The sequence below is a fragment of the Crinia signifera genome, chromosome 4 (assembly GCF_055691185.1).
Source record: "Crinia signifera chromosome 4, ASM5569118v1, whole genome shotgun sequence".
In the NCBI taxonomy this organism is placed as follows: Eukaryota; Metazoa; Chordata; class Amphibia; order Anura; family Myobatrachidae; genus Crinia; species Crinia signifera.
The window spans coordinates 285454352-285480237 of record NC_139220.1 but is presented as its reverse complement, the minus strand read 5'-3'; the positions used below and the strand labels follow the sequence as shown (position 1 = coordinate 285480237).

Sequence of the window (25886 nt, the reverse complement as noted above, 5' to 3'; positions counted from 1 at the left end):
TACACTTATACATGTCGACAGAGACACACAAAAAAAAACCACGTCACCTTTTTACGTCAACATTTCCCAATGCGACCTTTTGCTTGTTTCGACCTTTTACACGTTTTTTGTTGTGTCGACCTTATGCCTGTCAAACAATAGTGGTCAACCTAAAGAAAGTTTTAGGGGGGTATGCAATGTATGGTCACGGCTGTTGGGCTGGCCCGACAGCCGTAACCCTGTCCCGTTCTCTGTCTGCTCGACTAAGATTTTGCAGGCAGGATTCCATGTAACGCCTGCCGAAGGGGGCATGGCCGCGAGAAGAGGCGGGAACCGGCGAGCTGTGGCCGGGAGTTTGTCAAATCCCGGCCGTTCTCGGCAGTACTTCACAAGCAGTTGGGCACGTTCTGCCAAGATCCCTGTTCAATGCTGTCAAGAAAGGCAGCATTGAATAGGGCCCCGCCACCATTTTCCCCGTCGGGAATGGCGGCGGGGGATTGAATATCCCCCTAAGTCTGTACATTTACAAATAAAACCAGGCTTCCTTTACCAGTGATCTTATATGTAAGCGGATCTCCCGCTTGTTCCATCTGTTGATTTATAATTTCATGGGTAGATACCATGACATAATGTTGTGTTAATGGTTTTGTGTAAGTAGAAGAATTGTATTTGTTGCTATATAATTATATATAGTTGTTCAGTACTTATTCATTGTCTATTTGTCTTTGTGTTGTGTCATAGTGTCGTGTCTGTGTACATTATGTCATTTTGCTGTCATTTATAGCTATTACGATATAAGCATATTGTTTTACTGTACATTTGCCACATTTTATGTTGTTGTTGTTGTTATTGTGTAGTTGCTGTATTATTGTCTATTTCTTTTGTTATTGCGTGTTGTCTGATTTTGTTATTTTTACATTGTGTCATGTTGTGCTTGTGTTTATGTCCTTTTTCTGCTTGTTGTGGCTGTTACACTTTGTGTCGCCATTTTGTATAATTGTGCAGTGGTGTAAAACTGAGTTGTGTTATCACAGGGCCCAGGCAGCCTGGACAGGAGGAGGACGCTGACCCCACTAGCTCTAAGAGAGCGGTACAGCCTTCTGAATGACAGCACAAGGGGTGAGACAGATGGGAGAGTAGGTGGTTCTCAGGGGGGCAGAACATGTGATAAGAATGGAGAGGCGTGAGATGCGGGTGCAGGGTAAATGGGCAAATGGGAAGACGGAGCTTATCTATTATTCATGTATATGAGGGAAAGTATGGGATCAGCAGGGAGTCTAAAGAGGAATGTTTTAGAAAGGAACACTAATATACAAATAAATGAAAGTACTTAAAGCATACTATACTCTTATTATGATACAATGTATATAAATGAGCAAAGCTTGGCACCTCGTCAATTGGGAACCCAGTGAATCAACTTATTAGCAAAACCACTATCAATACAATAGACAGGGCTCATCCACATGGAGATTTATTCTTGTTGCATTCCAATATGTACCATTAAAAATAAACACACTGGGAAATAACACAGCTAGAGATGCTGGGAGATGTGAGCCCATGCAGAATATTCGGGTGTAACAGCAAGGTCCCAAGTCTTTGTTTTAGGAATGAGAATGTTTCATGTCTGATCACGCCTCATCCTTTTCTCCTCACGCCTCTTATTGTCTTATTTTTCCCCTGTCCCAGTCTTTATGTAACATTTACCTGCAAAACACACCTTTTATCCTTAAAATGAGAAGAGAGTAAGAGGAAAGTGTGATATGAGAAGGAAAATAAGATGTAAGTGTGAGATTATTATGTGAGTAAAATGGGAGTGTGAGATGAGAGGGAGAGTAAGAGTGGAGTGTGAGATGGGAAGGAGAGTAAGATAGGAGTGTGGCATGAGCAGTAGAGTAAGAGGGAAGTGTGAGATGAGAAGGAGAGTAAGAGGGGAGTGTGAGATGAGAAGGAGAGTAAGAGGAAAGTGTGATATGAGAAGGAAAATAAGATGTAAGTGTGAGATTATTATGTGAGTAAAATGGGAGTGTGAGATGAGAGGGAGAGCAAGAGGGGAGTGTGAGATGAGAAGGAGAGTAAGAGGGGAGTGTGAGATGAGAAGGAGAGTATGATAGGAGTGTGAGATGAGAAGGAGAGTATGATAGGAGTGTGAGATGAGAAGGAGAGTAAGAGGGGAGTGTGATATGAGAAGAGAGTAAGAGGAGAGTGTGATATGAGAAGGAGAGTAAGAGGGGAGTGGGAGATAAAAATTAGAGTATAAGAGGGGAGGGAGTATGAGAGAACAAAAGCATAAGGGAAGTGTAAGATGAGTAGCAGAGTAAGATGTGAGATGAACAGAAGAGAGAGAGAATTGTAATAAACAAAGTCAAGGTAAGAGCGGAGTGAGAAATTAGATGATGAGAGTAAGAGGGGATGGTGAGATGAGAAGGAGAGTGTGAGATTAGAACAAAAGAGAAAGAGGGGGGTGTGAGATGAGAAAGGGGTAAATTTACTAATATTGGAGTTCTAAGACTCAGATTCTACTTTATTTAGAGCCTTCTAGAAGATAATAGAATCTGATTGGTTGCTATGGGCAACATCCCATCTTCAGTAAAACTCCCATCTTAGTTAATGTACCCCTTATTCTCTTCACATGCCTCCTTTACTCACTCCACATGTCCCTGTTACTCTCTTCTCAAATGTCCCTTTGTTTTCATACTCCTATCTTAACACTCTTCTCACACTCCTCCCTTACTTTCTTTTTACACTTTTTACTCTCATCAAATTCCCCTTACTCTCTTCATACTCCTCTCTTACTATATTCTCACTCTCCTCTCTCTCTCCTTTCTTACTCTCTTCATGCTCATCTTACTCTCGTCTCACACTTCTCCCTTATGCTCTTCTCACACTTCTCCCTTACTCTCTTTTCACACTTATCCCTTACTCTCTTTTCACACTTCTCCCTTACTCTCTTCTCACACTTCTCCCTTACTTTTTTCTCACACTACTCCATTACTGTCTCTTCATACTCATCTCTTACTCTATTCTCACACTCCCCCTTACTATCTTTTCACAATTATCTCACTACTGTCTTCTCACACTCACACTTTTAGGGGTTTATTTACAAAGCATGGAGCTCTAAAACTCAGAAATGTAAAAGGCCAATTCTTTTAGTAGCAAAACACAACCAGTAAAAGCATTGCCTTTCCAATTTCAGGCATGACCAAGATAAGAAGCCCTGAGATTTACAAAGTGAATCTTAGAAAATAAACCCGTAACTTTTGCTCACACTCCCTTCTTGCTTGTTCCCACCCTCCCCTCATACTCCATTCTCACCCTCCTCTCTTACTCACCAAATTAGCATTTACAGTAGTCTCTCATTCTAGTTCTATACAACTCTCTTGCCTCAATTAGATTTTTCTCATCTCTTTCCACTCCGCTCTTAATATTCTCTTTTGCTTTTTCTTTACTCTTCCAATGTCACCTCCATGTTCCCTGTCTCCCCAGGATCTCTCAGTGGCACAGATCGTATTGAAATGAAGATGGCTGTTATATCAGAGCACCTGGGTCTGAGCTGGGCCGGTGAGCTTACATACCAACACACCCAGATATGCCCCTCCCATAACTATACATAATACAGTGATAATACAGTGATATAAATCCTTCCTTTGCTACACCTCTAAAGAAATCAAATATAAGATGCAGTGCAATTTAAATAGAGCACTCACTAAAAGTATATGTATACATTAAATATGAAAATGGTCCATTATTTATCCTTATGCTTAAAGGATCTGCCTACCAACGAAATGCATTTTCAGTATTCCAGAGCGACAGTATTGGTAAAACATAAGTAGTGTAGTTATGTGATATAGGTGCTGTAACTTCTTGCAGCTTGAAGCTCTGTTTTTGCCTTTAAACTGGTTTATTGTTGGTACATTTTTCTCTGCCAAATTCAGTCACAGGGTACAGTACAAATTCTATGGGCTGTGTGAAGGTTCATCAGTTTAATCATATAATGGGAAATAGGCAACCAGTGGGTCTCCAGTTGTTATGGAGCTATAGATGTGTACTGCACATTTCATTTTGGTACAATCCCAGGCTCCAGTGGTGCTTGGGAAGTTGTGAACCCTTCAGAAGTTTCTATATTTGTGCTGAAATTTGAACTCAAACTACCTCAGATTGTCACACAAGTCCTAAGAGTAGATAAAGAGAACCACATCAAACAACTGAGACACAAACATTAGATGTGCTAATTTTTTTATTTAGTGAAATGATCCACTATCACATATCTGTGAGTGGCAAAAGTATGTGAACATTTGCTTTTTAGCATCTGGTCTGACCCCCTTGGGCAAAAATAACTGCATCTAAACATTTCTGGCAATTGTTGATTAGTCCTGAACATTGGCTTCAAGGAATTTTACCCCACAGCATCAACCCTGTTATGGTGTTGGGGTTTCTCCCATGAACTTCTTGCTTTATTTCCTTTCAAAAACATTTTGGCTATGCCAGAACTTTAAATGTATTCTTCTTTAACCATTCTATGGTCCAATAACTGGTCCTTTGGATTCTTTGCCTTGCTGCATGACCAATGTTCTCTTGAGATGCAGCTCATGGACAGATTTCCCTACATTTTCCTCTAAATCATTCTGGTATAATTTAGAAATAATGTCCCATCAATGATAGCAAGCCAGGTCGGGACGGGCCAGGTGCAGCAAAACAGGCCCAAACCATGATACCACCACCAGCGTGTTTCGCAGATGATATGAGGTTTTTATGCTGGAATGCAGTGTTCTCCTTTCTCCAAACATAGTGCTTCTCATTTAAACCAAAAAGCTCTCTTTTGGTCTCATCTGTCCATAGAACTTTGTTCCAAGAGCCTTCTGGCTTTTAGGAAATTGCAGATGGACAGAGCAGTGGCTTTCTCCTTGCAATCCTGCTATTCATACCATTGTTGCTGAATGTCCTCCTGATAGTGGACTAATGAACATTAACATTAGCTAATGTGATAGAGATCTTCCGTTGCATAGAGGTTACCTTGGGTGTCCTCTGTGACCTTGCAAACTATTAAAGCCTTGCTCTTGGCATAATCTTTATTGGTCGACCACTACTAAGGAGGGTAGTAATGGTCTGAAATCTACATTTGTGCACAATCTGACTGTTGTTTGGTGGAGTCCAAACTCTTTAGAGATGGTTTTTAGCCTTTTACAGCCTGATTAGCATTGCTTCTTCTGAGGTTCTCAGAAATCTCCTATGTGGGGGGCATTATACACGTCCACAAATATAGGTTGTGAACAGCAGACCTTGATTCCTGTCCATTTAAAAAGACAGGTTGTCCACTGACACCTTCAATCCCATAGACCAGTGGTGGGGAACCTCAGGCCCGGGGGCCGTATGACGGTCAGTCCTATTCAGCGGCAGCCGCCGGAGCGTGGGACGGCTGCAGCAGGACAATTTGTAAGAGACACTTTTACATACAGTATGGCCCCTGAAGGATTTTTTCCTCCATACAAACGGCCCTTGGCACAAAAAAGTTTCCCCACCTCTGCCATAGACCATAGATACATTGGGGGAAATTTACTAAAGGTGTATTTGTATCCAGAAATACACTTATTTTTGACATTTAGGGGGGTATTCAATCTACGGGTCACGGCAGACGAGCTTGCTCGCCTGCCGTGACCCAGTCCCGTTCTCGGTCAGCTCGACCGAGAACATGCAGGTGGGATTCAATGTCCCGCCTGCAGCGGGACGAGAAGGGGGCGTGGCCGCGAGTTGTGGCCGGGAAGTGACGAGATGCAGCCGGCAGCTCGTCACTTCCCGGCTGTTCTCGGCAGAACGAGCCCGACAGCTAGAGATGTCGGGCTCGTTCTGCCAGGAAACACTGTTCAATGCTGTCGGGGAAGACAGCATTGAATAGGGCCCGTCGAGCATCTCCCCCACGGGAGATGCTCGACGGCGATTGAATATCCCCCTTACTATCCCGAAAATACGGCAATTCGTATTCGTATTGATAGCACATCAATACGAATACGAATTGCCGTATTTTCGGGATAGTAAATGTCAAGAATAAGTGTATTTCTGGATACAAATACACCTATTTTTTACAAATTTCCTTAAGTAAATTTCCCCTATTAGGTACATTGGATTATTGTTTCGGCGGTGCTAAGTAACAAAGTCCATAGTGCAATTTTAGCTACTTGCCACAATTTCATTATAGGTGTAAATGGACTCACCTGGACACAGGCCCAGCATTCCCTGACCATTAAAGCATGTCAGTATTTATTTAAAAAAAAATAGAAACCATAAAGTATATATATATTTTTTTATTAATACATTACATACATACATTTTGTGCAAATAGCATAAGTGAAAATTTGCAGCCTGGTAACTATTCTGTATGAAATAGCATCTCCTCCTCATAGACAATCAACACATTTTGTCTCCTGTATGAGGCATTTTCTACGATCACATTTCCACAAAGAGACCAGCGAACCTCAATCGAAAGCTTGCGGCTAATTTAGTAACATGATTAGCAAAGTGATGATGCTCTGTAACAAAAAGCAGCCAACCAGATATCAGCATTCCTCAGTCATATTAAACATATTTATTGCAGCATGCGGAGCCAGAATTCAGCCCCCTCCTTCCATGCATAATGCGATCACAAAATAATTAAACAAGCCCTTAAACGCCGGCAGATATATACTAATGCCATTCACAAGATCACAATTGTATTAGAATGAAGACAAATTAAAATAAAGTCCCAGCAGCAGCAATGTCAATGCCTCATGTCCAATGCAGCATATTAACCCTTTGAGTGGCAAGTGAATTTGTTGAAATTGGTCTGAAAATGGGCAAGCAAACATTTTTTTAAATTGAGTAATTTTTATTTTATTAAAGTTTTTAAGTAACACAAAACCCAGGGTAGCAAGACAGAGCATATACAGATGGAGCCCCTCTCATTATTGGCCGGCTCTCGCCAGACCATCCCCGCTGCCTCGTGCACGCATGCGCCCTGGCGGGACTGACGATAGTTTCGCCATCCCCCCGGCAGGATGAGACCTGCTACATCTGTATAGTAATACAAAAAAAACATATGAGGCAAGAGAGCACACATTGAGTATATAAAATAATACAGTGTAGTAGATATCACATACGAGTATACTGAGTTTGTAGCATAGTATAATAACCCGCTCATAGGATAGACAAAATCGTATATAACCCGAAGGCGCCATTCGAGTAAACTAAAATAAAGATTGGCAGGGGTATTGATGAAATGGTACAGTACAGCATTAAAGTGTATAAGTGCAGCCTCTCCACTAACTACATACAGTATAAAAAAGGGGTAGATCTGTACCATAATGAAAAGCTCGTCTTGCTACAAACTACATCCTAAATATGAAAGTAAACCTCCCTAACAACCCAATAAACCCCAAATAAACCTCCCCATAACCCCCTACCACATGGGTCCTCAAACTGCGGCCCTCCAGATGTTGTGAAACTACAAATCCCAGCATGCCTTGCCACAGTTTTAACACTCCCTTATAGCAAAACTGTGGCAAGGCATGCTGGGATTTGTAGTTTCACAACATCTGGAGGGCCGCAGTTTGAGGACCCATGCCCTACCCTGTATAACCTAACCCAACTCAAGGCATACTTGGATCCCCTAAAACCCCCACTAACTATAATCATATAACAGGAGGCAATATACTAGTAGCCCTTAGCCATAATTAAACTGCGACAACAGGATAGGACTGCTACCATTTTAGCTAAAATGAACCAAAAAGACTAATCTATATCATATATTAGTCCGGCCAATATTCTACTTTGTTGAAGTGTAAAGTCTCAGGAGAAAGTAGTTTGTGAGCCCAGATATCGCCAAGGTAAGGCTGTAACTAAAATTGCACACACATGCATAGGAGATACTTAGGAATATAGTTCTGGAGCTTGAATTTGTCCCTTGCATCTGTATAGTAGTCTCCAGCGACAAAAGTAGGAGTAGTAACAGACGTGGTACAAAACACCTTCTGAGATGAAAAGTCCAGAGGGTGTGGGGGCATAGGTAGAATGTGTACCATGGTTACAGGATATAGAAGTGTAGCTTCCACTAGTTCAAATGCAAGAAGGAGCCGCTGAGTAGATGCAGTAATGGCCTGAAGTATGGACTGCAGAGATGTAGACATCGTGGTATAGGAACAAGAATGATACCTCCAACACCAGCAGATGACAGGTATACAATTAAACAGTAGTCCCACATTGGAGTGCAGTTGAAGAAGGATGGTCAGATGAGATGGAGTCCTGTCAGCAAAGCAACACCATCCCAAGGACCTCTGTCCGATTTTGTAGCAGAGCGTATAAAGAGAGCACGACAGGGCAGTCTCTGGAGGACTACGCCACAGCATGGAGCTCTCAAGATGGCGCTTAGTCCCAAGTGGAGTGTCACAGGTGGTTCAAAAAAAGCATCCCCCGCGCAGCAAGATAATGGGTGCCCGTGAACCCGCTGAATATTACAGTCCCCACTGTGCGTCTCCCACCACAGGAGAGATTAGGAGCCATGCTGGTCCAATTCCAAAGGAGCCCTCCAAGACAGCAGCGGCCGGTGCAGATAAAAGGTGCAGGCCGCGCACTCCTCCGCTGCGCCCACACCCGCCGGTTTTTACACATTTTTTATTTGAATCTATATAACAAATGTAAGTGTTGCTGGCATTTTTAGCCGATATTTTGCACGTCTCGCACAGAGATGGTGGCACTCAAAGGGTTAAGAACCTGATGCATCACGAGGGATTAGGTATCCTATATTTGGGATTATTGTTAGGAACATTTTTATGTACAGTGAACTCAGAGTAGTGGTAATTACATCAGTAATTGTTGTGTCTGGTATGATCTGGCTTATTTGCCTATTTTGGACAGTTTGGTGCATCTATTAGAGTGGATGGAGTGGTTTGTCTAACATGGACAGGATGGGATCAGGTCAATCAGTCAACAGATAATAAGTCGATAATAAGATAATAAGTCGACACATGAGAAAGGTCGACATTGTCTACACAAGAAAAATGTTGACATGTCAATGGTCAACACAGGGAAAGGTGGACAAGTTTGTCATGATTTTATTTTTACTGTCGACCTTTTAATCCACACCTGACAGGATTGTGTATCTGGCATAAAAGAGCTGTGTCTAATATGGTGTATCTATAGTGGACAGAGAGCGCTGGCTAATAGTGCATTAGTGGTTGGGGGAGTATCTAGCTTGGATGGTGTGGTGTATCTATCATAGGCAAGATGACAAGTCTGTCATGGACAGACAGGGGTGTCCTAACATGGATGGAGTGGCGTATATATAGAGTGGACGGAGTGATGTGTCTAGTAAGGATGAGGTAATGTGTTTAATGGGCGATTCTCAGTGACGCACGGGACAGCTACACAAACTCGAACAAGATACTTCTACAAAATACCAAGATTTTGGTGGGTCTTAAATAGAGATGTGCTGGTTCGGTTTTACTCAGATATACTCGGTTCTCAAATCGGGATCATATTGGCTATCGATTGGAAAACCAAGTAGAACCGAGTAAAACTAAACCCACACGTCTCTAGTCTAAAGGACCCCATACACTATGCGATTTTGAGCAGATTTCACCCAATTTTGGCACTTTTGGCCGACAAATCGGGTGAAATCGGCCCAAAATCTGAAGTTTGTGACATCTGATCCGATCTGATGCGCGTTCCCGCGCACATCGGATCGGATCAGGGCGTCGGACCTGCTGAACATACGATATATCGGAATCTGACCCATCATGGGCACATTGTGGGTACTTTTTAGCACCCATGATGTTTCCAAACTACAAGTCCTAGCAGACAACCTGTAACATAGTAACATAATAATCAAGGCTGAAAAAAGACCAGGGTTCGCAAAAACGCGCTATAGCGCGTATTTTACCCTAAAACGGTCCCCGGGGACTCAGTTTTTAAAACTGAAGGGGTCCCCGAGGACGCGCTGTGCTAAACCTGTGCTCCTCCTTCTGGTGTTCCCCCAGTAGCAGAAGCCGGAACATCCGCTTCACCGGAAGGGGCAGGCAGGAACATCACCGGAAGGGGCAGGCAGGAACATCACCGGAAGGGGCAGGCGCGATGGGAGAGAAGATGCAGTGAGACACTGCCTCTTCTGGGAGTGGGGAGTGAGTCCCCGCTCCCCCGGACCGGTTATTATGTTACTATGTTACAGGTTGTCTGCTAGGACTTGTAGTTTGGAAATATAGTGGGAGATACTGTATACGTCTGTGATTGGGTTTCATTGATCTGCAGGGCTTTTGTCCCTAACACACAGCTACAAGCAGTGAGGCAGTCATTGGCTCTTATTCAGATCTGATCGCAGTAGAAATTTGTTCTCAAAATAGGCAAAACAATGTGCACTGCAGGTGGGGCAGATGTAACGTGCAGAGAGAGTTACATTTGGGTGGGGTGTATTGAAACTGAAATCTAAATTGCAGTGTAAAAATAATGCAGCCAGTATTTACCCTGCACAGAAACAAAATAACTCACACAAATCTAATGGTGTGTACACACGGCAGATCCTGCCATGAGATGCGAGTCACAACGCGATCAGATCGCATCGGGACTCGCATCTCACGGCATGCTAGAGGGGCACAATTTAGACTATATAGTGCAGATCTGCACTATATATTGTTGCCTGCCCTCTCTATCTGGCTGCCGATATGCGCTCACACGGGAGCGCGCATCGGCAGCGCATCGGGCTCGCAAGCCCTAAAAAAACATGCGATTTGGCTTCCGATGTCCCTATATCGGGAACATCGGAAACCAAATCTTACCGTGGTGAAACGCCTTTCTTATCAATTACCTAGCTCACCACAGGTGATGGCAATCATACATTACCAGGGAAGTCCAGGAGCAGAGAATTGTCTCCCTGAAGGAGAGGGTCAGGTAGGCAAGTATGCCATAGAGACAGCTGACACCACAACAACGAGGCACTGCTAGAGAATTGGTCGGCTGATTTCTGTTCAACCTACAAAAAGTACAAAATTGCTGCCTGCACTGTAGACACTTTATTTAAAATTCCAACTGGAGTTTTTAGACATTATCTAGGCATCATTGGATAATTGCCATTATTAAACATTTTTGCTTTTAATTAATGGTCCGCGAAGGGGTACTTTACCTCAATGGGAGATGTGACACGCAGTTGCTGATTTATATTGTAATTCAGCCCCAGACATAAGACTGTTGCATATATTTTGGATTAACTATCGATATATAAAACACTAGAAAGGATCAAATTGTATTTATTATGCAAGGTCTCCTTGATATTCTTCATAGAATCCACAACAATGGTGTAGTACAGCGGGTCCTGGCCCCAAAGTGGGTCACGACAATCTCAGGATGGGGTCGTGACTCTAGGTTGCTGAGCATCAGGCTGATGACGTCTCTAATCTCTCGATCAGTGATTCAAAAAGAGTCTGAAAAATCAGTTGAATTGTCTGTAACTTCAGACTCCTCGCATCGTTTTGTGCCTCCACAATGCTGCCACGTAGGTGCCATCTGCTGACCACAATAGCCCCTGGTATAGTTAATATGCCCTGCAGTAGAAAATTCCCCTTGCCTACAGACTTCTCCCCGGACTGCTTGGGGTATAGGTGCTTGGTCTACGTATAATATAAATGATTGCACTGCTTCTCACACTTTGCTGTTACCTTTCATCATTTGTAACAAGAGATAGAGAGGCTTATGCTATTGTCACTGATGCACTTACCTTGTTTGGTATGTTACATTTACTGAACCGTTGCTTTATCTCTTTGATAATAAAAGTGTACAATCAACCGGACTGTCTTATTTGCAGAGTTGGCCCGGGAGCTACAGTTTGAGATGGATGATATCAACAGAATCCGGGTGGAGAACCCAAACTCCTTGCTGGAGCAGAGCATAGCTTTACTAGAACTCTGGATATCACGGCAGGGTTCCAACGCAAAGCGTAGGTACACTCTGAGCGGCGGCGGCCGGCCACCCTGCTGTCAGTGAGACTTGGCTGCTTCATCTGTGTATTAGTGTATGATCAAAGACTATTTGAAGGATACCCTGCACTTGGTGGAGTCACCATACTCCAGGATTAAACCACTATTTATGAGAATGCCTCACTGATACCACTAGTTTCTATTCTTGAATATTGGTTGGGCCCAACACAATGATTTCACCTGTGTGTGTAGTTATGATATAGAAACATAGAGAGGCCAAAACATGGCGGCTCAGCAACTGGCTTTGCAGCTTGGCTGTGCAGCCAGGGGGCTACCCCTAACATGCAAGCACTTCGCTGTATAGCAAAGCACTCACATAATACTGATGCTCTTGCCAAATTTGGCAATCACATCGTGGGGAGGGACCCGGAATTTGGGGTGGACTCCTGCATGCTAACAACAGCTCTTAAAGGCCTTCATCCACTAGCTGCTCCCGGGCGGTTAGACCTCATACGATATATCTTATGCGGTCCTTTTGCATACAGTGTATGGTATGCGACCCCAGTCATGGCCTTGTGGCAGCCCTGCAATTGCGAAATCATATTGTTTAAAATCACAGACGGGACTATAAAATGTATCCTTATAGGCAGTATCCCTGTGCCAGGAGTTTACAATTTATTTAGCCTCTCTGCTACACCGAGTTTGAAGTCATTTTCTAGGGCCTTGGTTCTGTTTTGAATTAATATTGTACTTACTGTTCTCAAACAGCCACTGGGGGACATTGGAAACACCAATTTGTTTACTTTTTAATAAAATATATTCCAGTATATTACATTATTGTTCATAAATAGTTCTTTATTAGAACTGTGCCCAGATCTACATGATATATTTCCGCCTGCTCTACCTCCGTTACTTTCCATCGGTACAAAATAAATACCTGTCTTTTCACCCTATTATATTAATCATGCATTTTTACATTGCTTCCCCACTTGTCTCCTCATGAACAGCAGTTTACTTATAGAAACATATTAATTTATGAATTAATACCAAGTGTGGGAACTTACCGATACAGAAGAAAATGTGACCTACTGTAATATGGAAACTACGGGCCTCCTCCCACTCTGTGGCCCATAGACAAAGCCAGGCCTGGCTGGCTCTAAGCCACCATAAACAGTGTGGTGATTATATATATTTATTACCAGTTATTATATAGCACATACTTATTCTGCAGCGCTTTACAGAGAATATTTGAACATTCACATCAGTCCCTGCCCCATTGGAGCTTACAATCTATATTCCCTACCACATGTACATGTACACACATTCATTCTAAGGTAAATTTGTTGGGAGCCAATTAGCCTACCAGTATATTTTTGGATTATGGGAGGAAACCGGAGTACCCGGAGGAAACCCACGCAAGCGTGGGGAGAATATACAGACTCTGCACAGGGCCATGGTGGGAATCGAACCCATGACCTCAGTGATGTGAGGCAGTAATGCTAACCATTACACCATCCGTGCTACCTCACCCATATATTTGGGTTAGGCCCCACAGTTGAAGATCCCATGAACTAGGCATAGCCAAAACAGTCCATCATTTTGTGTAATAGAAAGAACCGTGATGTCAGTTGTTAATAGCGCACAATCTATTATTAAATCCTGCAGTGGAAGACCTATACACAGCTCTCCGCAACATTGACCGCAATGAGATTGTGACCATGTTGGAGGGCTCTGGGCGGCAAAGTAGATCTCTGAAGGGTGATCACCGTAACACAAACAGTGATGGATCCATTTCCCCCTCTCAAAGGAATGGTACGATCCCGTGGGGGTCCTCCCCAGGTAAGTGGACATGTACAACATATGAAATATAGGGCATATTTGGTCTTGCTTTTTGATTATTATTAGATAGAGTAGGTAAGCCGAAAAGTCGATGTGAAATTCTGTTTCATAATGCTGACACCTATGAGTTCAGAGTTAGGGTGCCTCGCTGGGACTCCTGTAATTTGATCAATACAAAAGATTCTTTGAACTTATCATCAAAGACTTGTACTGGAAGGCTTCTATAAATGGATGCCGGAGGAGCAAGGAATCTAAGCGCATTTTCATCCAGTCAGGAAACCGGTGATCATCTGTTTCCTCTTCTCCAGCGCTCATAGGCATTTATTTACAAAGTGTTGGCTTGTGAAACATAGCGCTTCTCATCGTGTTTATAAACGTCATTTAAAAGGCAATGCTTATTTTATCCCTGTCTTGGTAGTAAAAGTATTTCCTATTTTAAACATCGGGCATAAACATTTGTAGATGCTCCAGGTTGCATAAATAATCCCCATAGATATGAACCAAAGCAGAGGTTCTTGCTAAGTGTAAATATTGGGACCTTGCTTATTTGAGTAAATGGTGGTGGCCCCAGTACTAGAATACTTACGGTAGTGTCTGTGTGTACAATGGAGAGAGGGATGGGAGTAAGATATCTTCATTTGCCATTGCTGACCACTTTACATGGGAACTACACCCGGGATGATATATTGGGCATATGCTCATAATAAGTTTGATTTCAAAGTAAATAGCTACAGTTCCACATAGAGGACTGTAGAGAGTTGGAGACATCCAGAAATCACTGTAAGTACACATAAAACGTATCCTGATGTCCCCTGGTGGTGGCAAATCTGCAAGGTGTAGGTCAGTGGTGTCAAACGCATGTCCCTCCAGTTGTTGTGGAACTACACATCCCAGCATGCGCTGCCATAGAATTTATATAATGGATTGCTAAAACTTTGGCAGGGCATGCTGGGACATGTAGTTCCACAACAGCTGGAGGGCCATGAGTTTGACACCACTCTTGTATGTTAATCATTGGTGTCGTATCTCTCCTAATTTATCCACATCTATAATATATGCAGTTTTACACGACCCGATGGGTACCTTAAAGTGCTTATTTGCTATATTATTGTTTTAGATGTGTTTCTTTCTGGGGCTATATGTAAAACTATTGCAGCATATTAAGGATTTTTACTGCTTTAACACTTATTCTTTAAACCAGTGGTTTTCAACACCAACACATTTTCCCAACAGGTCATGTTTTCAGGATGTCTGTTTGAGTAAACAGGTGAGATACTTACAGATCCAGCAACATACGTTACAGTAACTCACCTGTGACTGATTACAGAGATCCAGAAAACTTGAGCCGTTGTTGGTTACATGAAACCACTGCTGTAAATAATAACAGTTAGTTCTGCAGTCAATGAGCTTGATGTCTGTGTATATGTAATATGTAATATGTAATATGTCTGCTATTTGTAGCTCTTTCAGTCATTGCTAATTAATATATGCTTATTAAAAGGTACTTCTACATATGCTCTATGGGAACACAGGTTACATAATCTGTATCACATTGGGGCTAAATTTCGGATCGAGCCTGTATTCACAAGGAGGCATCATTTTACTAAACACCATGGGCCTGATGCAGTATGGTTAGCCGGTGCGATCTGCAGCACAGTTTCCCAATGGCGGAGAAACTGTGCATGCGCAGGCCCCGTTCTATGCATGTGCAGGACGGGTCCTGTGATCGATTCATAGCTTTGTATACAGCTCACCCTGATTGACAGGCAGAGGCACCAATGGGAGGGATGGGGGCAGCCGGTGTCCCAGGAAACCTGCGCCGGGCAGCCTAAATAATGCTGCTTTCAGACCGCATAACTGGCTTTGACCCTGTATTTGGAAACGTTTCCAAAAACGGGTCTGCCAGATAAAACCCCTTTCACACCGCAGCACTTAAACGGTATATTACCGTTTAAGTGCCGATTTTTTGACACTGGCAGACCCGTTTTTGGAAACTTTCCAAATACAGGGTCAAAGCCAGTGCAGCCTTCAGCCCTCCCCTCCGTGCAGCTCCCCCCCCCCCCCTCGCGTGTCGACCGAGAGCATGTCGACGCCCCCCGCGCATGTCGACGCCCCCCGCGCATGTCGACGCCCCCCGCGCGTGTCGACGCCCCCCCACCCCACCCCGCGTGTCGGCGCCCCCCCCCCCGTGTCGACTTACCCCGTGCCGGTACCTCCGTTGTGGACTGCAGCTCAGTATGCTCGGAAAGCACTTATGAAAAAAGTGTCTTCCAGAAAATGGCTGCCCCATAGGAAACCCTGTTTAAAAAAACTGTCTTCCGTATGGGGGGCAGCCATTTTCTGAAAGACACTTTTTTCATAAGTGCTTTCCGAGCATACTGAGCTGCAGTGCCGGGAACCACAACGGAGATACCGGCATGGGGTAAGTCGACATGGGGGGGCGCCGACACGCGCGGGGGGGTCGACACGCGGGGGGGCCGTCGACACGCGCGGGGGGCGTCGACACGCGCGCGGGGGGTGTCGACACGCGCGGGGGGGGCTCCAGTGCTGTGAATACTTAATGAGCGCTCATTAAGTATTCACTGTGCTGAATTTAGGACCCAGCTCATTGGCTGGGTCCTAAATACCGTTTCTGAGCCGATTTTTGCGCTAAAATACTGGTTCAGAAACGGGTAGGACCCTGCATTTTAACCGGTTAGAAAAAACGGCATTTTCTAACCGGTTAAGTGGGACTGGACCTTTCAGACCGCACACATTACCGTTTTAAAACGGTAAAAAAACGTCAATTTACCGTTTTAAAAGTGCGGTCTGAAAGGGGCATAAGTTGAGACTTGTTCAGGCTGCAGTCGCAGAGGAGCGGGTCGCAATGTTCCTCTACAACTGCAATCGGATCTCAGTTTTCATCAATAGAATATGCGGGCAGGAGGTGATTTACCTTGTTCAGGTCCCATCCATCCCCTGTTTAGCGACCATGAAAACGCCTGGCATTCCCATGGAAGTTTGACAATGAAGCGGGTGCCCGGGGCGGGCAGCTGACGGCACCGGATGTCAGCTGCCTGCCCTCTTCCTGTACAGGGAGCACACAAACCTGCGTGTACCTTAGAAATCATTCGATGGTCGGCGACCATCGAATGATTTCCTCCCTACACGCATATGGTGAATGGATTTGCACACGTGTGGGGGAACTCAACGTGCAAGGTGGGGGCCAGCGTTCCCGTGGCTGGTGGGCGGCGTTTCAAGCACACACAAAGCTGCGAATTTGTGAACTAGAATAACCTCCGATATGCCCCTCCTACTGCATTCGCATTGCTATGGGTCGCATATGCGATCTATACTGAATCAGGCCCTATATTTGTTCTAGTGAATTCAAAAGATAAGTTCCTGTTAATATTTGATCAGACAGTGACGTGACCACCGCCACTGTGTGCACGCAATGGGGCCAGTTTAAAGGGACGATCACATCCACCGGAATCAGGGGGCTCATTCCAGATTCCACATTCACTAACACAGCTGTAACCTAGAGATACCCTGGGGCTGACTCTGAGTCAGACAGATCTCCAGACACAGATGCAGTTGGAGCATTTGTATACAGTCCATGCGCTAGTGCAGTTCTATACGTTCTGCCTATGTCCACCCTACTCCGTCTTTTATTATTATTGTTTACTTATATGGCGCCACAAGTCTGAGTGTTTCAGGACGGGGACAAGGCAGCAAAAATGCGATCATACGGAAACACCCTGACATGTTGTAGTGCTGGGTCATGGGCGACTGTAGGTGGTGCGTATGGGGAAAGGCAGCCTGGTTCTGGCAGATCTCTTCCAAAGAGCATGCCTGGCAAGTGGCAAGACTAATAGTAATATGTGCGGCGACTGGCGTAACATTAAATGGGCAACAGAGCTTTCCGCCTGCAGATGCACACACACCCTGGCATAAGCAGAATGGAATCTGCCATTAGCATTAGTTAATGAATCTGGCTTCTGCGACTGTCCGCAACTGCATGTGACTCAGAATCAGCCCCTGTATGAGGCCTGCCTGCTCCTGCACACCCAGATCTATGCCTCCTTTTCTAACCCTCTAAGTTGTATGGTCCATGTCTTATCCCATCTTCCTCCCTACCCCCTAGGAGAAGTACTGGGGGGGCTATAGTCAATGTGTGTACGTCTCACCCTCTCTCTCCTTTCTCTTTCTCTCTCACTCCTCTGCTGAGCTTCTCCGTTCACCTCTGACCTCTGACCTCCTCATGCTACCGTCCTACCTCTTTCAGTCAGGACCAGGTGCCCCTCTCATCCTCTAACCCACCCATATCCTGCGGGATGTGTGTATCTGTGACCCTTTAATATTCATATGGACCACACTCTCACATGTACAAATATTAAACATATACATAAAAAATGTCTAATTTAGATTTCATTTAATTGGACATATTTTGAATTTCATGTGGTGTACCGCAAACCTACAGCGACTCCTGGTTCTCTTGGTGGTGAAGTATACTTTGCTGTCTGTTATCCACTTAGGAGAAGTAGAATATTTTGCTATCTATGTAACTTACAATCACAAACAAGAGACCAGTGGGAAGCAATGTATATAAAATGATCATCTGACAATACATAACGGGGGTCATTTACTCAATTGAAAAAAAAAGAAGAATCTGTTGCACATTTTTATGTACGGTCTTTCATTTTGCTTTGACTTATCTGTCATAGTAAGTTCCTTCCAGCTGGAAACGACCATTACAAAGATGGATGTTTTCACCAATTCCGATGTATAAAGAAAAGTCTTCATTCCATATAAATACATGTTACAATTTTGATGAGATTTTTCCCCCCCAGTACATCTATATTAGAGGACATTCATATTTGCTATCTCCTTTTTTGAGGATTTAGAAGCTATTGCAGAGTTGTCCTCAATTGTTCACTGATATGTATTTACTATGACCCCTTTCACAACACACATCGGACCCTGGCAATTCGACTCGAGTTATAACAAGATTGCAAACAAGGGTCTGACCCGTATTTGCAATCTGAATGGGGTATAAAACAGATACAATTGTGTTTATATGCAAACTTTGGTTTAAGTAATGTAAAGCATCACATACATTTACATATATATATATATATATATATATATATATATATATATATATATATATATATACAAAAAGGGAACAGAGTGCGCTTAGAGGTGAAGGTACACAACTTTTTTCCTCAGTTATAAAATTTATTCAATAAAAAGCCAACACTTCGGCTTATATAGCATACACAATACATATAGTCATTTTAACAATTGACACAATGTACAATTTTCCAATACAACAGCAGGCCCAACGCGTTTCGTCAGCTACGTGACTTCATCAGGGGCATTCGATGACTTAGTTGACACAGATACAGTTGCACTTTATGTAGTATCTCAAAAATGAAAAGGGTACAGAGAATGTTTTTTTGCAGGAATATATGTTTCACCAGTTAACAGCGCTCTTGTTAAAACTGGCCCATACAAACAAACAGTATTATGTCCCAATAGCACTGAGTACACCCGCTCAGTGGCAGATGTCAACATCCAGGTCAGATAAGGCTGTGTGACCAGGAAGTAACCTCTAGTGTATCCAAAAGCATCCAAAAGCAGTCAACTAAGTCATCGAATGCCCCTGATGAAGTCACGTAGCTGACGAAACGCGTTGGGTCTGCTGTTGTATTGGAAAATTGTACATTGTGTCAATTGTTAAAATGACTATATGTATTGTGTATGCTATATAAGCCGAAGTGTTGGCTTTTTATTGAATACATTTTATAACTGAGGAAAAAAGTTGTGTACCTTCACCTCTAAGCGCACTCTGTTCCCTTTTTGTATCTCTATCTGTCTTGAGTCCCGGCTAACAGGGGACTTTCAGAGTTGCTGCTACTTACTACTAGGGCGCGGACAGTTAGGTACTTTCCATTTTCTCATATATATATATATATATATATATATAATCAATTTAGAATATCCGGCACTCAATCGAATGTAAAATAGCTTGAGCTGGTGCCCCCTATAATCACTAGCCTGACGCCCAGCAATCACATATATCACCTAAGCATAGTGGTACTCACATTCCTTGTTCAAATAACGACAGTGACTACTGTATTGTCATCAACGTTTCTGTTAATTTAATAACCGTCATCAGGATGACTGATGACGGTTATTAAATTAACAGAAACGTGATGACAATACAGTAGTCACTGTCGTTATTTGAACAAGGAATGTGAGTACCACTATGCTTAAGTGATATATATATATATATATATATATATAGTCTCTGCTATTAGACGTTAAGGGGCCCATATAAAAATTTTGGAGCAACCACAAATACTTAGTATCGCCGCAATCTATTACTGATATCTGCTGCGATCCCTTCATTCCCAATGGCAGCCGCAACTGCCTATAGATTTATGGGTCAATGACGTAAAGGAAAATGTATGATGTCGCAAAGCTGGATGGACAGATGGACAGGCCTTTTAGTGCTGCAGATCTACATTTTTTTCTTTTTGTACATGACCCTCATGGTGTAACTTTGCACATGGAGATCAGGTTGCTGTGTTTAATCGTATGTGTATGTCTTGTTTGTGTGTATGTGCGTTGTGACTTGTGGTGTATCTGTGGCAGTGTAGATTGTGGGTTTGTGCTTTGTAAAGCTTTGGCTGGGCGGAAGGGATCCCCTGATGTGCTGCCAATAGCCTACTTTATTTTTTACACCCTACTGGTTACATCTCTGTGGTGTTTCTTTGCTGATTACTATTATCCTGATGTCTAAATACCAAGTGTGTGAGGAGGCATAGTATGGTGGGTTTCTCTTGCTAAGGCACCACTCTCCCTCCCCTCGTGGGGGGTCTCATATTTCTAAAAGTAGCAGACAGGGTGTGACACGTGGCAGGACGGCTGTCACTCCTGATGGCTCAAACAGCTGGCTGTCTCATACACTCTATATAGGGACCTAACCCTAATATATCTCACTGTAAGTAGGTACTGTACCTTCAGCCGATTCCTCTATGTATTATTTACACAGAAAACAAAACAAGCAAATGTGTTTTATTCCTGTAAACACATCCTGCTCACTGTTAGCGCACACTGAGTATGCACCCAAAACCTACACACAGCACAGGCAGCCACTGTGTGAGGTAAATCCAAAATTGATAGATACTGTACAGCATACAAATTCATTAAGATCTTCTACTCACAAGAAAGCAGTGACATTACGGCAACAGGAAGTACTTCAGTGATGTCACTCTTTTGTGTCAGTTCTTCACAGGAAATGGCTGCCTTACCTGCACAGTAAAAGCCTTAGGGGGGTATGCAATGTGCCGTCGCTATTTCTGACGTGGGAAATAGCGGCGGCTCCCTATTCAGTGCTGTCATTAATGACATCATTAATGCGGGATCACGGCAGAACGGGACATTGAATCCCGTCTGTCGTTATGCGTCGATCTGACCGCAAATAGGCCAGGATCCCCGCCGACAGCCGTTATCCCAAATTGCATACCCCCCTAACTCTTTAACCCTTGGAAGACTGGAACGTACACATAACTCATCACATGCCATTTTCATGAATTCAACAGGTTCCAATACAGAACCGACTCATTAAACGTGTCACAGTTGCATGTCATGATGTCACTTTCTAACTTCCCTTTCACACACATGTTGATGTGATGGTATCACATTGGCAGTCAGTCTTCCATGCACAGCAAGGTAATGAAGGTTGGAGAAAGAGAAGAGTGCAATGGGGTTGTTTTGTTTTTCTTGCTTTTGTATCTTCATTTATGGACCATAACAGTGAATTCTGATTTTTGACCTGGTAATTAATTATGCAGCTGTATATATATATATAATAGTAGGATCTGTGTAGTGCTATGGTTGTCATGGGGGATTGACATTGGACTATATAATGGTACTCATAGATGTGGGAGGTAAGGAAATGTTTGCAACTACTTGTATTTAGAGTGAGTGGGTGTGACACCCCCTTCCCCATCCTCCCCTCCCATAGGTCACCCCATGACGCAGGATGAGCTGCTTTCCCCGGCCTCTCTCAACTACTCCCTACCCTCCCCATTGCGACTGGAGCAGTATTGGAGCGAAGCGTCCATTTTGGATGGAGTTCCCATGGCAACAGCTGAGCCTGACGGTCTGCTTGACCTGCCTGACCTTCCTCTCTGGGCCTCTGGCCTGTCCCCATCCCTCGTGGCTCCTGAAGACTCATCCCTGGAATGCAGCAAAGCCGAGGATGAGTGGGATGCCCCGCCACGTCCATCTTCGGGCTCCCCTGATCTGGATGAGGAGGAGTCTGAAGCTGGAGGTCAGAGGTTAAAGATGGTGGTGGGAGAAAACAAATGAGAGAGAGGTTGGACAATGGTTTCTAAACAACCTGTCCGTGTGTCTTATTTCAGGACCAGAACGGGTCCAGGCCAGGATTACTGAGACCCCCACCACGTGCAGAGTGACAGGGGGTAGTGTAGAGAGGTAAGTCATCTCTTAGAGGTTTATCAATGTAACACAGCTGCCCTCAGACTAGTTCACAAAGCTCAGTAACAGGCCACAGGTGAGTTCATCTGGTGTGACCCCTTTCAGTAACCAGCCATATCATTCTTCACCCAGCATATAGGGGCATGATTACTATTTCTCCTGTGCTGTACATTTGGTAGTAAACAATATATATATATATGTGTATGATTAGAACACTTGCTTACTGGCATACATACATGGAAAAGGTTCTCGTTAAAGATAACAGTCAATTCTGCCCGCATGCTAATAGCAATACTGTATCTGTAATATTCTGTGTCTGCATGAACATAACAGAGTATCACATATTAATATGCCTGGCCAAATTGAAGAGTATTAGTCTTAAGGACATATTAATGTCACAGACCAGTACTGTATGCTGATGTGATTTCCCTTGTATAGTACTTAAACCACAAGATCCCACAGAAAGCATAAGCCGCTTCACAAAGCTTCTTCCTGTAGTGCTAGAAATAGTTCCGCATTCTCACTGTACATTAGAGGTCAGTAATCCCCCCATCCCCAACATACACAGAGCACAATACTATATTTATCTCTCTGATTTACAGGGTACTGGACTGGAGTGCCGATGCCCCTGCGCCATCTACTCCTCGGCGAGCTCTTCACCATAATAATGGTGCACCCCTGGCATATGAAGATCTGCACCCGACGTTTAAGGGAAGTGCAAGGATACGAGTGACACAGCAGAGCACTGTGTACAGCGCCAGTCTGCTGGGAGAGGTAAATGTGCTGCAGGTGGAACCCTCCCTCCTGGGCATTCAGAGACACATTTAAGGTGGTGAGAGTTTCTGTCTCCCGGTGACTTTCAGTACAGCTCTGAGGTTATACATCACCCCACTGCCACCTCCTTTCTTTCCTACCCCCTCCCTTCCCTTTTTAATAGGCATTACATGTCCCTCCATCTTCACCATCAGGTCTTATTTCAGACCCTCCCATTAGACAGCTGAGATGGTCAGACGCACAGACTGACATCTTCCTGGGAGCTAGCATATGGGGCTTCCCCCCGGCCCCCAGACACTGACCATGGGGAGAAGCATTTGCTGATTTCCGGACTGACCTTTGGATTGTGAAAGAAGTGCTGATCAGGGGATTTATGGCAGCAAGACCCTTTCCTGGAATCAGTAGATATTTAGAGGAATAAGCCATTGGGAGGGTTATTTTTCAAAGCATCATTTATAATAGTGAATTATAGACATTGTTATCATCCTTATTCTGTAAATATATATATATATATATTGGCATATTAAAGTACGGGTTATTTTCAGGCTAGGTTTTGTTTGTATAGTTAGGAAAAAGTTCAGAATATGCAAAACTCTCACATTGGGGAACAAGAACAACATAGATTTATTTCAACAAGGTGATCCAGGGATCAAAACATAGCTCATAACCTTCTTGTGAAGAAGTGGGTGACATAGTTGGGTAGAATGTGGGGTTTCCTGACAGAATTGGGGGTCTGCATAGTCCTGATCGGCTTTTTTGTGGTGAGCTGTCAGAATGTGGTGCACATTGTACGTGGAGCGGCAAAGTTTGTACTGCGTCGACTGCACAATGAGCTAGATCGGGAGCTGGGTGAAGGAGGGGAGGAGGACGACGAGGAGACACTGACCACCAAGGTGGTGCGTCGGAGAGTGATCGTCCAGGTAAACGGGGTCCTATCGTATGGTTGAATCTCTCCATGTACAGTGCTGTGTAATATGTTGGCGCTTTATAAAATAGTAATCTCAGTGTATTATTAATTGCAAGTATGCAACACCTCATACACCTGTTTCTTGTTTTATACTGTATCTCTGTATATAAGACACAGTTCCCAGTTTATATATAATTTATACCATAGGAAGCGTCTCTGGTCTGTATATCAGTACATAGGATGCAGCCTCCAGTGTATATATCTCATTTATACCATAGGACGTGTCTCTGGTCTGTATATCAGTATATAGGACGCAGTCCCCAGTGTATATATCTCATTTATACCATAGGAAGTGTCTCTGTTCTGTATATCAGTATATAGGACACAGTCCCCAGTGTATATATATCTTATTTATACCATAGGAAGTGTCTCTGGTCTGTATATCAGTATATAGGACGCAGTCCCCAGTGTATATATCTCATTTATACCATAGGACGTGTCTCTGGTCTGTATATCAGTATATAGGATGCACCCCAGTGTATATATCTCATTTATACCATAGGACGTGTCTCTGGTCTGTATATCAGTATATAGGATGCAGCCCCCAGTGTATATATCTCATTTATACCATAGGACGTGTCTCTGGTCTGTATATCAGTATATAGGACGCAGCCCCCAGTGTATATATCTCATTTATACCATAGGACGTGTCTCTGGTCTGTATATCAGTATATAGGATGCACCCCCATTGTATATATCTCATTTATACCATAGGACGTGTCTCTGGTCTGTATATCAGTATATAGGACGCAGCCCTCAGTGTATATATCTCATTTATACCATAGGACGTGTCTCTGGTCTGTATATCAGTATATAGGACGCAGCCCCCAGTGTATATATCTCATTTATACCATAGGACGTGTCTCGGGGCTGTATATCAGTATATAGGATGCAGTCTCCAGTGTATATATCTCATGTATACCATAGGACGTGTCTCTGGTCTGTATATCAGTATATAGGACGCAGCCCCCAGTGTATATATCTTATTTATACCATAGGACGTGTCTCTGGTCTGTATATCAGTATATAGGATGCAGCCCCCAGTGTAGATATCTCATTTATACCATAGGACGTGTCTCTGGTCTGTATATCAGTATATAGGATGCACCCCCAGTGTATATATCTCATTTATACCATAGGACGTGTCTCTGGTCTGTATATCAGTATATAGGACGCAGTCCAAAGTGTATATATCTCATTTATACAATTTATAAGATGTTTTTCTGGTCTGTATCTCTGTGTATATACTCTCTACACCTCATCTATTTCTCTTATCAGCATTGAATTTTATGATATAAAATGACCTTTTTTCATTTCATCTTTACTACTGTACTTTTTGAGATGCCGTCACCTTTCCTTCTGTACAGTTATCCATTTTTGGTTCTGGATAATGTTGTGATGTTATTGGCTGATTTCCAAGAGTGCTTGTGTTGTCATAAAGGTTGTATGTGTTGAGTTAAGTTTGGGAAATAACTGAAGTGTTTGGAGACTGCATATGTGTGTGTTATAACCATAGTATTACTGTATATTCTCATTTGTTTCAGGGAAATGAAGTGTCAGATATTCCTGGGGAGCAGGTGACGGAAGAGGAATTCACAGATGAGCAGGGGAACATCGTAACAAAGAAGGTGGGTGTGCTCCTGTATTGTGTCCACAAAGGGGTGTCGTGCTCTAGTACTTTGACTGATGTTATGGTGTCAATTTATTTAAGGGTGTGGATCTTTTTTTACACAAGCTGACAGACAAATTGCCCGTGGTTTGTGCTATCTGTCTGTAATTACATTCTGTTTCTTCCTGGCTATTTACCTGTATTATTTGCATGTAATATAAGTGATTGTGAAGGCGAATTTTGGGGTTATGCGCTCCCCTCTTCAGTTACAGAATGTCTTATTACTGAGAAGGGAAGGCTC

At 43.4% G+C, this 25886-nt stretch overlaps 1 protein-coding gene across 9 annotated transcripts in view; it reads left to right on the top strand.

Moving 5' to 3' along the window:
- Window positions 1–25886, top strand: part of ANK1 (ankyrin 1) — a 273955-nt gene that overhangs the window by 225415 nt on the left and 22654 nt on the right. For 8 of the 9 annotated variants that reach the window (XM_083184877.1, XM_083184870.1, XM_083184873.1 and 5 more), the window contains 8 exons: window positions 1014–1098; window positions 3463–3537; window positions 11795–11926; window positions 13572–13745; window positions 21760–22068; window positions 22160–22232; window positions 22838–23009; window positions 25521–25604. In XM_083184877.1, the coding sequence (XP_083041003.1) occupies window positions 1014–1098; window positions 3463–3537; window positions 11795–11926; window positions 13572–13745; window positions 21760–22068; window positions 22160–22232; window positions 22838–23009; window positions 25521–25604 (1104 nt within the window). The remainder of the gene's footprint in view (window positions 1–1013; window positions 1099–3462; window positions 3538–11794; window positions 11927–13571; window positions 13746–21759; window positions 22069–22159; window positions 22233–22837; window positions 23010–25520; window positions 25605–25886) is intronic. The other variant, XM_083184876.1, reaches the window with a different exon arrangement.